Genomic DNA, 16,280 nt, shown 5'->3' on the forward strand with positions numbered 1-16,280 from the left:
TAACTCACTCAACTCAGTATTTACTTTAACTGTGCACACCGATCTTTGACAGAGGCCTTGGTGAGAATTATTTTTGTTGGCATTTCAAAACATTTAAAAATGTTCCTGCTGAACTTGGTGGAGGCTGTCGCATGCCTTCTTTAAAAGAGCTACAAAATTTACGGGTAGTTTTTGCCATTTTAGTTATTCTTGAAATATTCTAAGGGACAGAAACATGATTTTCTGGATAGGAATCTAAGTTCCTTTTACCTTAGCTTTACCTTAAATTTCATTATCTTCTGCTGTTAAAGATGATGTGTAAGATGTTACCTGTTACTGAAAGCTAACCATTATTTTCATCATTCAGGCTAACTTTATTTGCTACTTTTCTTGTAATTCAATTAATTCATTGTTCTATAAACTTTATTAGGTGTTCTACTTAATTGAAAGAAAATGCAAATCCTTTTTAACATCTCTTGAAAATGTTCTCTCAGCTGTTCTTGCTACTTTTGTGATTTTAAGCTCCTTTCTTGGTTAAACTAAAGAGGTTCTCCAGCTGGCTAGAACTTGCTTGAATGATAAAATACTTTATCGTTTTTTTAGCAGCTACTTCAGGTTTCCTCCTTGACAATCCCATTTTCATGCTGCTTCTTACTGCTCTGTCTCCTTCAAGACATTTATGGTTAGAGGTTTTGCTATTGCTTCTGCTGAAAATGTTTTTGACAAATTAATATGAAATTTGGCTTTTTACCCTTCCTTAACAAAATCCAAACTTTAACAGAACTTAGATCTGCCTTCCTGAGAGCCAACACCATATGGCCTCATGTTCTGAATGACTAATCTAAATTATGACCTTTGACTGAAGACATACATTTAAAATCTGAAATAGCAGGTAGCTGAGCAAACAGAGCCAAACAACTAACTACCTCTAGCACTAGATAAAAACAAACAAACAAACAAAAAAACCCCCCAAACCTCTCTTTGCTTTTGGCTAGAGAGGCTAGAACATGACATAAGACTTAAAGAGATTACCACACTAGCGTGGTTTCCTAGTGTTAGTTAATATATACTAAGATTCTTTCTTGTGAACGTTGCTGCAGAGAAAATGTAGGGCGAGATTATTAAATGCACCAAGTACGATTAAATCCTTGTGTGGGAACTGACATATCACAGAACCATCAATTATAATGGCCAGCTTGGTCTGAGATCACCAGCAAACACAATATAAATTGAATGGAAGAATGATTCAAAGAAGCCTGAGGGATAAACTGCAAAATGTAGCTATTGCCATTCCCCAGACGTTTGCTGTCCCAGACCCTTACTCTACACCCACTCAACCCCGTCAGCATGACAGAGCATTACTATTACGGGCAATAAGATGAACCTACAGAAAGCAGCAGCAGACTGCAGTTGTTGTCACACATATGAAAAGATACTAAAAAAACTGCATGCCCATACAAAAATTTTAAGAATCACTATGTAGTCAGTAGATGCTGGAAGCATGGTTCTAGTTGCAATAACAAAATTTTTAGTGTGGAATGATTCCAAACTGCCCATGGGTATTCTACAGGCACTGAATGGCTATTCTTCCAGTGCATACAAATTTTAAGGAAGTGGAGATTTTATAGGCCTTTTCTGATCTTACTTTGATGTCACATTTGGGAAACTTTACTGACTTCACCGGAGGCCCACATGACTCAGATCAAAATAAGGCCCTGTAATCCTTTAAGAAACCATAATGAAGATAGATACTAACAGCAGTTATACAAATGTAAAAATCAAACTTGTGAGGCTCTGCAGCATGTTTATTCCATGATGAAATGCCTCAGATTATTATACCAACATCTTTGCAAGCAAAGATACACATCTGGCAACAGCTGTTTAAAAGGTTAGATAATGCCAACTGAAATACTAATGTGTGACAACCTTTAGAAGTAGGCTTTAAAAAACTAAATGCAAGCAAATTGCATTACATAGTATTACTGGGATATTTGCTTTTATAGCACTCTTTCCACAGAGATAAATTCACCATTAGTTTGTGTTAATCAAAGATATATACCATACTGAGTGCATAAATATATCTTACTATTGAAAGCTTTGCCAGAAATATTTGGTCCCATTTGTGCAAAGCAGACATGGGTTCCAATGACTATTTCAGACTAAGAAAATTTGAGGGCTCCAGATATCACTTAAAAGTTTGACCTGCAAGTTGGAAAACTGTGAAAGCTTTCAATACTTATCACTCCATATTAATCTTGTTCTTTTCAAAAATATCGGCTTTGTCTGGGTGCTCTCTTTGTAAAATATAGACACTTTAAATAGAGACACTAAACAAAACTACGGAAGAACAGATTAAATCCAAACAGTATGTATTTCCATGAAATAGATAATGCTAATGAAAAGAGTAAAAGTGAACACCCATGACAAAAAAAAAAACCTTGATGCTGTTAATATATGTTGAATATGAAAAGCACAGATCTAGTGATTACTGAGTAACCTAAAGGATCTCTTGTCTTCTGCTATATTATGAAAGTAACTCAGAACCACCTTTCTATCGATCTTCTAGTCAACTGCCTGAGTTTCTCTCCAACAAGAAATTTTATATTGTTTTAACTCATAGGTGCTTTTGCTCTATCTTTTGATAACTAAAATGACAGGAAAAGCCTCGACAGACCCTTCCAATCTGATAAACCTTAAAAACACAACAAAAAACAGCCAGGGACACAGGCTACTGGACCTGGTCAACTCTTCATTACCCAGAGTAAATGGAGAAGCACAATCACCTGCAGACAGCAAAACCAAACGTGACTTATAAGAACGTACAACAAGAGCACAGGAGGGAAATAACTGGTCACTGTTCCTGTTGACTGTGACTGCAGAGATTCCCTGGGGACTGTCCACCTAAGCCAGGAACAGAGCTACCTGGCTTCCAGACCTGAAACGGCTCAAGCAAAGCCAGTCTGGGTGTTTCTGCACCATGGTCAATATACACTGGGACAATGTGCCCATCAAGGGAAACAAAGAAGTAATTTTCATGTAGGCATAACAATACAGATACATTCACAGAATCAGGCAAACAAAAATATGCTGTAAATGGTTTGTTCAAGTTTTCTTCCATCTCAAAAACAAAAAGAAAAAACAAAAGCAACAGTTATGTAGTAGTTAATTCTATTCTTATTTTCTATTTTTTTCAGAATTTCCTAGCAGAGTTTTTTTTTGTTTTTCGTTGTTGTTGTTTTTAGAAAGTACAATAGTTCGTGCACAATGACAAAATCACATTTTGAGATTCTTGCAACTTTAGCTTTTAATGTGTAACGCTGAGGAAGAGGAATCATCATATGATACAAAAGAATGACAATTTCTATTTTAATGCATTCTAACTGATAAGCATTAGAAGGTTAATCTTTCTACATTAGTTACAGCAAAGTTCCAGTGTTACTTCCCCTTATACATGTTTCTGATACAGCATAAAATGACTGCAAATGCTCATGAATGAGAGACTGAATGTTCTTGGAAAAAAAAGTCAGTGAACGAAGAATTTTACTCAGCTCTATACAGTCTTTGTTCTAAATAGTAATTAAATGCTTAACATGCTTTTTCTATCCACATTAATGCCTAGCAGTTCTTATCTCCACAGCTGCTTGAAATGGTTCTCAAAATCTAGGTAGGCATAAAAAAAAACATAGCTTCTGTCTGCTTCTGAGTAACCAAATAAAATGTAGGCAAGCATTCAAAATCCTAATCAGTTTAAACAGATCTCACACTTTAGCAAGGTTAGAAAGAACAGTAAGTTATTATGTAGAAAGCCAAATAAAAAAGAGTAAAAGAAAACAAATGAAGATGTTACAGGCTAATCTAATGGAAAACAGTAAGGTATTGTTTACTGTTGTATTATTTTAACAATATTAAGTTATTCTAATATTTCTGCCCCTTCTGTTCTGCAAATACATGATACTTGACATTATATAGCTTAAAATAACAGCCTGATGTTCAGTGTAATAAGAAAGGCTTTATAGGCTAAAAGCCATCTGTTGCAATTACACTCATTTTCTGAAATCTGGACTCCAAACCCCTAGACTTTGTCAATTATGCACCCTTGATAAAGTATGAGTCATCTTAAAGGAGTTTGGCATAGAGATGCAATTTTCATGGAAACAGTCTAATGAGAGAATAGATTGGATGGCCATATTTAAAATACATTCAAACAGCCATATTGATGAAAAGATTCTCAAATAAGAGATGAAAATACGGCAGTATAATTCATTCTTCCAAGTCTGAAATTCTGTTGGGTAATATTTCATAAGTATTTCACAGTTTTTATCTCAAATACTATTTTCAGCACTTTTCTGCGAGATCATTAATATGATTATTTGGCAAAAAAAAGTTAATTTAAAAAAATGTAAACCATACGGTCTGGAACTTCTTCCCACACTATGGTAAGAAATGTATCTCCAGATGCTAATAATTAAGGCATTAAAGGGCAAACCCTGCACCCACTTCCACAGCTGCAGGAGCTCCCACGGCAGTAAAGTGGTGTGGTTACGTCGTTTAAGAGTGTGGGTGGACTGGAAAGGGCCCTTTAGTGTTTCTGCACTTCTGCGCAACATGGAAGCCAGATCAAAAGGGCTTCCAGCATAGGCAACATGTTGGCCCTGGACGGCACTGGGCAGAGTGGGTATGTACTTCCCACAAATGAGGCTACATGAGGCGTGGAGAACAGATGTTCTCAGCCTTGGTCTCCTTGGGTATCACCAGAGTGAGGGATGGCAACAGTCTTCTGGCATTGCTCCTGGCTACATGTATATGCAGAACAGAGGTCTTTCTCTGGTTAAATGACATTCATGTAGATCTCTGAAATAACAGGTACCACTACAGATAGTAAGTTAGCAGGAACCCTGTTGAACAGAGATGAGTTTCAAGTCCAAAGCCAAATGGTTGGAATGACCATTTCTAAAAATACACAGCCAAACAGGAAAGATGCTTCCCTTCTTTTCCGTGACCAACTTATCATATATTCAGGCATGGGACTGGGTAGCAGGCAGTTCTTATACTAGGTAAGTATTAAATGTAAAAAATTGTGGCTAAAAGTTACACTGGGCTAAAACAGGGACGGGGATGTTTTGAAAATAAAAAGTAATTAAAAAAAAAAGTTTTCTGTTCAAACTCCTAAGTACACATTTGAAAGCCTCAGATTGTTATCATAACCATCAGACTTTGGTATACCTTGATCTGAATCAAATTATTTTTAAATATATTACAAAATACTTCCAGATTCTTTTCTTAGATGTGATTTTCTAGGCATAGCTATTTATTCACTTGTTGAGATGTCAGTAGTTAAATCAAATTCCCTGCACAGTCTGAGAGCATGTAAATATTTCACTATATATGTGTTTAAGAACAGAAAAGTTTGTGAGCTGTGCTGCACAACAGACTTGTCCAACAGGTAAGTGTATGAGATCTGGAATTTACTATGAATTCTATTGCTAACGATTGATAATATTCTCTCTTCTACATTTTTGATTAACCTACATTAATTTGAGGTAGTTTTAGCTACTATCATAATAGACAAGCACATATTTTTTATAAATAGAAATTCTTGAGACTCCAAATGATATAAATTAAATATGCCAGCAAGAGAATCTGTCTTCTACCTCTAGCAGAGAGAGTCAGGATTGCAGTCTGAAGTAAATGAAGCCTAAGTGTTGACACACTCTCTTTCCCAAAACTGCATCATTTTTTAAAATGATCTATTTACAAGATGCTGGCATACTCTACCAAACGAAAACTAATAGCTTTGAACAACAGAGTTATAACTTAATATCTGTCTTACTCTACAATAATTTATTTGTACTTGCAACTGAAAAATAAGATCCACATATCAAGGAATAAATTCAAATTTCCAGGACTTGCACAAATCTTTTGCTTTGTCAGGTTCTAATGGATGGCTGACTTTTGTTAAACAGCTATTACTTGGTCATTGAAAAAGGAGACTCCACCTTAAAAGACGTTTTGAAACTTGATACTTTTAATCTTTCTCACAAATTAATCTACGTTCTGTTACAAATAAAATGATTTATGCTTAGGTCTCTAATTAAGCCATTTACATTCCTCTTTCTAGAAAACACCAAAGAAAAGCCACCAACAGACATTTTTAAAACCCTCATCTGTAAATATGTAGCTATCACATGTGAGACATAATGTAGAACACAAGCTGTATATTTATCAAAACAATAAAAACTCCTCTAAGTACTTCTCTGGGTGACCTAAACAGCTTACCTTGAAAAATGTTCCCACTGCAATCACAGGATGATAAAACCTTTGGTTTACACTCATTTACATTGGTAGAGATACAGTACATGTGCATGCGCGACTGAACATAGTGTAGATTAAAATCTCTACAACAGAATTGAAAGAGATAAGGGGAGTGATTGAACGTCTACAATATTTACAAGTGCAGGTAATTTACAAGGGGAATTCATGGAATGTTTAAGTAAGGTATATGTTTTCTTCACTGTTGATGCTTCAAAAGAAGCCTTTAATATACCTTTTTTTGTTTTGTACGCAGAAATAGTTTGGGTAGCTGAATGGGAACCCTAAAACCGATCTGCAAGGTTCTGTAAAAAAAATTTAAAAGAGAATTTCAACTCTGTTTTTTCTTTCAGTTATCAATGGGAAGTACCAAAAATAAATATTTTGGGTTGGTTCAGCACGAATTTTAACATTTCTCTCTGTTAAACTGACCTGAAACACTTTGCTATATTTAAGTTTATTATTAACTTGCTTTTTCCTAATGTAAGGCATTGCCTCCTGGGGTTAACCTTGGTCAGGGTAGGTTACTTATGATGCACCATAGCCTTCCTGGAGAGCAATCTGCACTGTGGAGAGCATTTCTGAACTAACATATTCACATCACTTGCAGAGGTGTACTCTCTCAGCACCAGCAGCAGATTTCAATTATGCAGGACGTCATGTCAGGATCTGCACCTCCCACCGCAAACGCCAGAGGTGAGGTGTAAGAAATGATAAGGCTGGTTAGGCAGAACAAACCTCAGGTGGGAGACAAGCTGGGGTTGCTTCTCCAAGCAGAGCAGAGCGGGAGAACACTACTTGTCTGTCATGGGAAACTAGCTGGGGCGAAGGGCTGGAGGAGCCAAGGGTCCTGGGTTGAGACCCCAGTTTGGGGATGGGCGAAGCAAAGCTGCAAGGGAGGAGAGCCTGAGAAGCAGAGGACACAGGGGTGGGACAGCCGCTGCAGGGAAAGCCAAGACACCACGTCACTTAAATAAGTGAGGAAATTAGTTGGAGAAAGCTGGCATACTCACTTTTTGCCCTTTCACTCCACTGCAGTCACATTTTCCACAGCCAGAACAACCCTGGAAATAAAAGAGAAGTTAAGGATTAATTTTTTGAACTGGGTGCCAGATCATACCATAAAGAGCTAGGGAAGTCATCAGTACCACACAGATTACAAAGGCAGTAAACATGAGAAATGTTAAATAGTTCACTTAAGTCCAATGCAATGTTCTGTTAATTTATACAAATGTACACTTCCACTCTCAGGCACAGTATAATAAAAAATGCCTTTGTAGAATAAAAAGAACATCATTTTTAACCAGAAAAAAATGCTATGTTATTTTTAAGTCATTATATTTTTGGCCACCATTTTAAAATAATTCATTTTTATAGGATATACATACACTCTACATCTAGCAACATGAATGTTTCAATTTAAAACAACAGGTTGACTCTCCTCTAAGGATTCTATATTTATACATTCAAAGACTAAAGAGAATTTTAAAAGCCATCTCTTTAACACCAGTGTGTAAAGAAATGGCTCGCATTCTGCACAAATAATTAATCTGTATATATACATTTCATTATTTTGAGGAGATAGGAATGGTGAAACTGCAGTTCTTCTATAGTTATGGAGGAAAATAACAGACTTTAAAAAGAATCAAACCACATGTTCTTGAAGTCACAGAATTTTGTCTATACCCTTTAGGCGTTTACCATGAGACCTCTTAATATTGATTTACTAATTTTTTTTTAATCAGTTATTAACAATCTTCAGATACCAGGACAACAGTTTTAGAAGGAAATTAAAATATTGATATCATTACCACAGTGAACTGTATATATGACAAGGACATCTGGACGTACTATATGAAATCAAGTCAAACCACAGCCTCCAATAGAGCAAGCTGTTCCGTACTTAAAATATTAGAAATAGAGGCAACTGTTAATGCTTATAGCCAGGCAATGGTCCTTCTGGTCCCGTTTCCCACATTTGCTACATTTCAAATAACCTTTTTCTCGCTTTCTTGTCTTTTATAATGTCTAACTGTAATTACCATTATGACGAGACTGCTTCCATTCAGTAAAAGCATATTCCTTACAGCAATAGAATGCATTGAAAAAATGAGTAAAATATAAGCAATTTGAAGTATTTTCTACTATATAGATTCTTGGTTTTGGACAGACTTTTCTTAGGACAGATCCATCTCACAGGGTTTCTACATGAGATAAACTAAAGTCAACATACAGCCAACTTCTACCTCTAGAAAACGTCAGTACTTCAGGAGAAATTTTGAAAGACTCCCAAGTCTATTCAGATTCTGTAATGTGAAATTCTGGAGGGCAGAGAGACAGGAGGATTTGGGAGAGGGGTGTTTTTATCTCAGGAGGGAAGGATAGTGCACTGTGGAGTTGACCTAGCTAGTCCTGACAGCTGATTTCCTCACATGAAATACTCATTTCATGTGTCATTTCCCCCGGAAGGGAGGAAGGGGAGATCTTGCTTAGATGTTTGATGAAGGGAGCGTAACAGGAACAAGTACCACTAAAAGCTTTCATGCCTTTGTTCACATAAGCCATAAGATGGAGCCTCGAGAGATTTGGGGTTGGTTTGGTTGTATCGAGTCAACAGTAACCAAACAATTTCTATGACAACCATAAAGAACCACTAATTATTTGCAAAACAAGAAAGGTGATAATATCTGAGAGAAAGGGCAAGTCAGATTAGTTGATGTACCCATTAGGTAAAGGCTTACAGTTGCTTTGCATTACCAAAGCATTACAGCACACTCAGGTGCATCTAGCCTACTCCTCCCTTTTCCTCCCTGTAGTCATGAAGCAACCAGTAACTCAGCAGCCTTTATCACTTTTATAGTTGTTATGCCCCATAGAAACAAACTAGCAGGAGAACAAGCAAAAAAATTCGTATCACTGAATATCCCCTGCAGCACGCGAGATCTTTCAGCAGCCTCATGAAGTAGTTATCCCAGAAGTAGTCCCAGAAGCAGTCAGGGACAGCACCTCTCCAAAGCAAGCTCTCAGCAAGGATGCTGAGAGCCCAAACCTTCATGCCTATCGATTCCACAGTCTACAGAGATCTCGGTACTTCTGGGAAATAAAAACAAATGCATCTAATCCATTCTGAGATTAAAAGAAAATCTATTTATTTATTTTTAAAGTAAAGAAAGCATCAAAGAGACATTGGGTTGCTGAAAATAAATTTATCAAAGGCTGTCAAATAAAACTAAAATACCAACTCCTGAAGTATTTGTTCCTCTTGTTGAGAACTTACTCTATGCAACAATTCAGTGGATCTACATATAAAAAAGTCAAACTTTCTCCATATTCATATAAAGCAAAATTATTTCTCTTACATAATTACAGCAGTATACCATAATAATATATCATAAATGCAAATAAAAATGAAAAGCAACATTGAATTGAATGAGTGTAAATCCTATACTATAGAAAGAGAATTAAATCCAAAAACAATATCAGCACACGTTACAACTCCAATTCAATACTGACAGAGCGGCAAAAGCGCCACCCACTGAACTATCAACATGGCGTCTTGCAGTACATGGTTTTGCCTAGAAAAACATTGGACTGCCCATTTCAAAAACTGACCCAGTGTGACCTTTCTTAGTTTTTCAGACCTGATGAGATCACAGCTGGAAGACGCATGCTTACAGATCATACTTCCTCCTCCAGCATCATGTAGAATGCTATCAGTTTTATCAACACATCCCTTAAATTCAGAAAAAGTCTGTTTTAATTGCATCTGGGAATGTAATTAAAATACGTCATTGATCATTATAAACATCTGTTTTCAAGTTAATCCCTGTATATTTCCTTCGGCCTGTTATTTAACATGTACAGTTTTTAAAAAAAGGCATGTTGTTGTTGATTTTTAATTGGGTTTTGTTCTTAAATTTAGAATGGTCAGAAGAATGGACTTGTGCTTTCAGGTCTCCTTTTGTGCTCCTAAAAATGATGCCATTATACTTAATTTTTCCTGTTTCTTAAATATCAGATTATTCTAATCAAATACAAGGAAGGTAAGGATGTACTGAACTTCAGGGAGCACAGCCCCTCCCAAGCAGGTCCGACAGAACACAGCTGCGTAAGGTCCTACCGGCCAAGTACTGCAGCCTGCTATACCAACATAAGGTCACCTGCTCTACAAAATCATGCTGTTATTTTACAGTAGCAGCATCTCCTGCTATTACTGACTATAACATCTGCAAGCGGAAGGAAGGTTCACCACCAACAACAGCCACTGCTGCCTTCCATTATTGGGAGCTACTAAAGCATATTTTGGAGTCTGAGGGATGTGATGATACAACTGATAACATCCTACATATGCTAGGAGGAAATAAGATTTTTTTCCTCTTAGTCCTCTGGGAGGGCCAGACGAGAAAAAGCTTTTAGGTCAAGGGTCAGTTTAAGGAGGTCAAAGGAACATGTAATGAGGTGGGAAACTGAGAGATGGTTACAGTAGGTACAAGAATCAGGGTTTGGGTTCACCTGACCAAGTGTAGATATAAACATCTATACTAGTTACTGCAGTCTCCCTTTATGCAACGGCAAGAAACAGGCATTTATTGGGTGGGATTCATCTCACCTGTTTTCAATGTTTGCTTTGATTTGAGGTGAATCACAGTTTGGAGGACTAAGCAGGAAAAGGTGAAATAGCCAGAAGGGGAGTATGAGTTATGTATGAGAACAAGGGGGGAAACAGAGGGAAAAGTGATACTGAGAGTCAAACAGAAGGGGATCTAGACAGAACGGGATACAGAATAATAATGGGTCTTTGTTCCTCAGAAAGTGTTAGAAATTTAGTTGAGTATCTTTCAGTGATCAAGGAGATCTGTATTTCTGATACTCATTTTAGGAATGATTTTTGAACCTTACACAATCAAGTCACAAGTGGAAAATTTACCACAAAGGCACAAGACAGTCTTCGCAAGGTAAATGAGCAGAAAGTGTGCCACTTATTGCTTATTTCTAAACTGTTATGATTTTAAGCCAGTGTCATAATAACAAGAATCCAGTTCATGATTTCCCACCACATATGGCTAGAGGTAATGAGAGAAATCGAGAGAAATAGTTTCAGCCTATCTCCTACCCATCCTCTTTGAAATGACGTGTTCTTCAGGAACTGCATGGAGCTTGGAGTAATCACTGATGTCCTCCAAGTGCAAAAAACAAAAAAGGAACGGTGCTGTGCAGGAAGTTCAATTTAGGTGTGGGGAATGAAAAGGAAGGCTCTTTATCCCTTGTGTAGAAGCCAATTATAGACTAATCCAAAGATTTTTGCCAGAGGCACTGTGATGCCTCACACACGTTGCATGATAAGCTAGCAGTTTTCAAATACTCATAGCTTCCTTGCACTTCAGACCAACCTGTTATATAATATTTGATAGCATTCATTTTATCTCACTCCTCCCACAAAATACCAGTGAGCCCAGAAGCAGAAGCTCATTTTAGCACTATAAATTGCTTCATTTTTTGACAAGCATTTCCGTTCTGTTTCATTCTTCCAGACTGTCTGCAACTGATAATAAGTTTAGTGAATCATGCTTGCAAATCAGTATAAAACTATAAAAAGATCATGTCCCTTTAACATCGCACACATGAAAGTGCTACATGCAGATTAAATATTTGGCTAAAAGAGCAATTCATTTACTGTCATAGTAACATAAAGTCCTAAAAAAGTACCGCTAATGAAGAGGTCTCCCAAATCAGATCTCTATCTCCAATGAATGCTGTATAAAACCTCAGAAGTACTAAGCCCTGAGAGTGACGTAGCTGAGAAGACTTCTAAAAGTTCCTGCAGCAGATGGAAGAAGCTGTGCTCTGCAATTCAGTTTCAAACACATCTGTGAGGTCTTAGCTACAGACTTCTGCATTTGCTCTATTTTTCCACGTCCAGCTACTTCCCTGGCATTTTGAGGACTATTGCTTGGAACACATACAGGAACAATACAAATAGCCAGATTAACAGTCTGTGAGGGAGACAACTGCCATATTTGGACATGCACCATTTCTGGAGACTACAGACATCACCAAACAAAATACAAAGGCAGAGTCAGTTCTTGGACACTCATCTCTCTTACAGAAGTGATTTTTTAAAGCCAGCGTGTAGTTCTCTTTCCCACAACATAAGCTCAGAGTCTGCTTGCTGAGTTTCAGTGCCCTTTTATGAAAGATGCATATAAAACATCAAGACGGCAGTTCCTGCCCAGAACCTAAGACAGAACAGGACACATGAATACTAAACACAGATGAAGCAGGAAAAGGAATATGTAATTACACTGACTAAATGTGCACACTATTTGCTTGTTTCAAATTTATTTTGTTGTTTTAAAAATAAGGCTACCAGTAAACAAGAAATAGAAATAGAGAAGTGTTACATTGCTGGTCTGGTTTTCTGGAATAGTCAGAAGTGGTATGGATGAGATGATAGGACAATGGCAAACTTTCACAAGAAAGCTCAGCATCAAATGAAACATGTTTTTTCCCTCATTACATACTTGAAGTTTTGAATGTGTGGAAGTCTTGCCAAAGACAGCAAAGTTTTTTCAGTAAATATGTACAGTTGAACTAAAACTGCCTATTAGCTTAGGCTAACTGCATAGGTCTCAATCTAGCTCAAAGTGTTAAGCACATATATAAGGTAGAAATTTAATAAAATAAAAACTGTTTACTTAACTCTGTTCCTGCTGAAAATCTCATTCACAGGGAATATAATCACTTCTCCCACTCAAAACACAATGTCTTTCAAATGCCTGAAAACCCTATAAACAAGTAACTGGTGAGAACAGTACAAATACTAAATTCCTTTGACTCTTCACCTTTTCTAATTAATAGTTGAAATCCTTCAACAAGTAACAATAATTGTAATGATTTCATCTCATACTTTATTCATTACAAAATGACATTTTATGTTTAGACATTATGCTTAAATTGAACGTGTTTTCTGATGAGAACAGTGGAGATTTCCTCCCTTCTCCACATTGCTTTAGTTCAAATTCACACCAATTTTGACTATGCCAATAGAAAATCTGTTTGACCACAAGAGCTTTAAGTGAGAATCTCCTATTTTCATACAACTGCCCTCTTTCCACCCCTATGCTAGCCTAACCACAATGGGGAAGGCCAAGGGAGACTTATTTTTACACAGCAGAGACTGCAGTTCTACCTCCTTGCACATAGGTACAACTCATACGTAGCTGACAGAAGAGCTGAATCAATATGTGTCTTCAGTTTCACATCCCACCAAATACGGGAATAGGGAGGTGATGCCAACTGCAGGATGCTTATCTCTTGAATTCCTGACATATTTTCTTCTCTCCTCAGAATGTCAAAATAGCTCCCTAGCTGTATTACTATTCTTGTCTTTACCCTTTAGATATAACTGTATTTGTACAGTTGTAATTTGTACTCTGTATTGTCCACAGTAAGTTGAACTGCTCATTTTTTGCAGTCCATTAAAAACATCCAAAAAAAAAGTGTTCCTAAAACTTCTGGTTTACACTTAACTAGAAAGAAGAGGAAAAAAAGAAAGACTGTCTTAATCACTTAGCAAAATTTAGGTATTTGCCTTTGTAAGATTATTTAGATTTATTTTAGATTTTGGAAAAAGGTGCCTATCATTTTTTTCTTGAATAAACATACCAGGATAAAAAACTTCATTGTTTCTATATCTCAGCATACTGTATTTACACAAAAGGATAAAAATTGTGATTTGAAGGAAAAAGAACTCATTTATTTAAGAATACCCAAATGTCTGTTTAGACAACAGTAACAAGGTATGAATTAGTATTAACATATGTATTAGCTACAAAGGTTTGACAAATACATTTTGAAATATTATTTTTGGAAGGCTGAGTTGTATTATGATATACTGGTTGACATGAACTCTGCAGAAGAAAATTTGTCCTGCCTACACTAGCATTTTAAAACATATTTGTAAAAATGTTGGCAGAGCAAAACAATTGCTCAGTGTAAATACATCATTCTTCCCTGCCACGCTTTAAAAAAGTCACTCTCCTTCAAAACACAGCTTTGCATTAAGTGTTTGACAAAGACTTAAAGTACCATATACTATCTTCTTCCTCAGAAGATTTGAGTTCATTTCTCTTAGAAGAACAGGAAACCTGCTGTGCTTTGGACCATTTCAAAGGCAAGCCAGAGCCACTTTTTCCTGTTGAAATAATTATATTTCACATGGCACACTGAAATCTTATTAGATCGGAGATGGGAACCTGAGCATCTTCTTTCCTTAATGAGAGTCCAAAGCACTAGAGTACAAAAGCGTTTTCACTTGCTTTCATCCTGCCTCCACAACAGTTTGGTTGCTGTGGAGCACACCAGAAGTGTGAAAGCAGATCATCCAAGAATAGGCTGGTAAATGGACACTCATCTAGGAGCTGAAGAGTGGATTCAAAACCCTTCAGTACACTGAACATGGGCATCTTCAAAATTTCAGGAAATAGCTATCAAGGAAAAAGCAATTCCATTGTGAATCCAGCTTTTTATTTCTTTTGCACATAAGAAATGGAGAAAAATCAAAAAGCTCAAACTGCACTAATGAAACATTTCTGAAAAAGTCTCAAAATTCTGTTTTTTTCTGACTAATTTTATTTTTTTATACTGAATAGTTTATTTTTTAATATTTTGGTTATTGACTAGGTTTTACAATTTTTATTTCAGCAATTCTGAAGTCATTTGCCATCAAATCAGTAACCTGCTGACAAAGTCATCCACTTCTGATTAAAATGTACTAGCAAATCATTTTAAAAGGTTGTACTTTTAGCCTAGCTTCCAGTGAACCACAGAAACTATTATTCTTTAAGACAATTAGTTTTAACTGATTATTGGAATGGCATCTGTGTGACTTCTTATTCTGTGTATATCTCATCAATGGAAATCTTGGCACAACCATCCACACAAATCCTGCAGAGAAGCACTGGAAGATTAGCTGTGCATAGGAGAGCTTTTATAGGGCTTCACATTTCTTGGCTGTGACAAATGTCAAGTCAAATCAACTGTCACAAGTCAAATGAACAATCTGATCCATCAGTCTTCACTCTCAGTCACTCCCCTAACCTCTGCTAGGATGAGGGCACCCACTGTTTGATGACAGCTGTGCTAAGGGACTAAAGGGTGCCAAAAGAGTGGGAAGCCTGCCCCTTATGGGAACTGATAGAAAACCAGTTGTCCTGGACTGCTTGAAATTATGCTTCAGTCCTCAGTGTGGTTCGGGAAGAGGACCATGTGCCATGCCTTCATTTTCAGGACTTACAGTTGAGAAGACAAACTGAGCACAGTTCTCACTTCATTTGTAAATCCACCAAGTTCAGAGGTCTACGGACAGATAGACAAATAATAACAACAATAGACAAAAAGGAACATTTATGATTTTTTCTTAATGTCAACAAGTTCTGGCTCTTTTCTCCTCTCCCCAGTCCTTTTTCTCCACCATAAAAAAAACATTGGCAACATATTTTCATGTCCTTTTTTTTTTCCCAGCAAATCATGGGTAGACTACAGTTATGATTGTTTAGGGAATTCCTCAAACCAAGAGACAGTTTATGGGTTTTACAGCTTTCAACCTCTAGGTCACTAAATTAAGTTATTCTAGTCAGCAATAACTGGATGTTTCTGTCATGTAGAAGCTATTTAAAGCCCTTGGCTGTGTCATTTCCATTTTCCGTGGATCTGTTATTGATAGAGCACAGAAGAAAACACATCATTTTGGTGACAGACATTAAGAATCAATTTGGTTGGCCTAAGTACAGTGTCATTCAAGATGTCCTATGGTATTCCACTTGCCTCCAGCTGTTAGGCCAGGTGGGAAGAGCTCTCCCCTAGGTCCTATGTCCTCTCTGTCATGCCTATGTAAATGTCTCAAAGACTACTAGATGTCTTTATTTAAGCAACTGAATTGAGTGCAATCTGATAATCTCAATAGGCTCCTTACACTTTGCATGGGTAAGAAT

The 16,280-nt window shown here is 36.8% G+C and overlaps 1 protein-coding gene across 1 annotated transcript in view; it reads right to left on the reverse strand.

The window, feature by feature from the left end:
* Window positions 1–16,280, reverse strand: part of COL4A1 (collagen type IV alpha 1 chain) — a 135,267-nt gene that overhangs the window by 72,164 nt on the left and 46,823 nt on the right. Inside the window, exon 2 of the mRNA XM_067293915.1 lies at window positions 7,302–7,352. Within this exon, the coding sequence (XP_067150016.1) occupies window positions 7,302–7,352 (51 nt within the window). The remainder of the gene's footprint in view (window positions 1–7,301; window positions 7,353–16,280) is intronic.

Source organism: Apteryx mantelli, chromosome 1 (genome assembly GCF_036417845.1).
Source record: "Apteryx mantelli isolate bAptMan1 chromosome 1, bAptMan1.hap1, whole genome shotgun sequence".
In the NCBI taxonomy this organism is placed as follows: Eukaryota; Metazoa; Chordata; class Aves; order Apterygiformes; family Apterygidae; genus Apteryx; species Apteryx mantelli.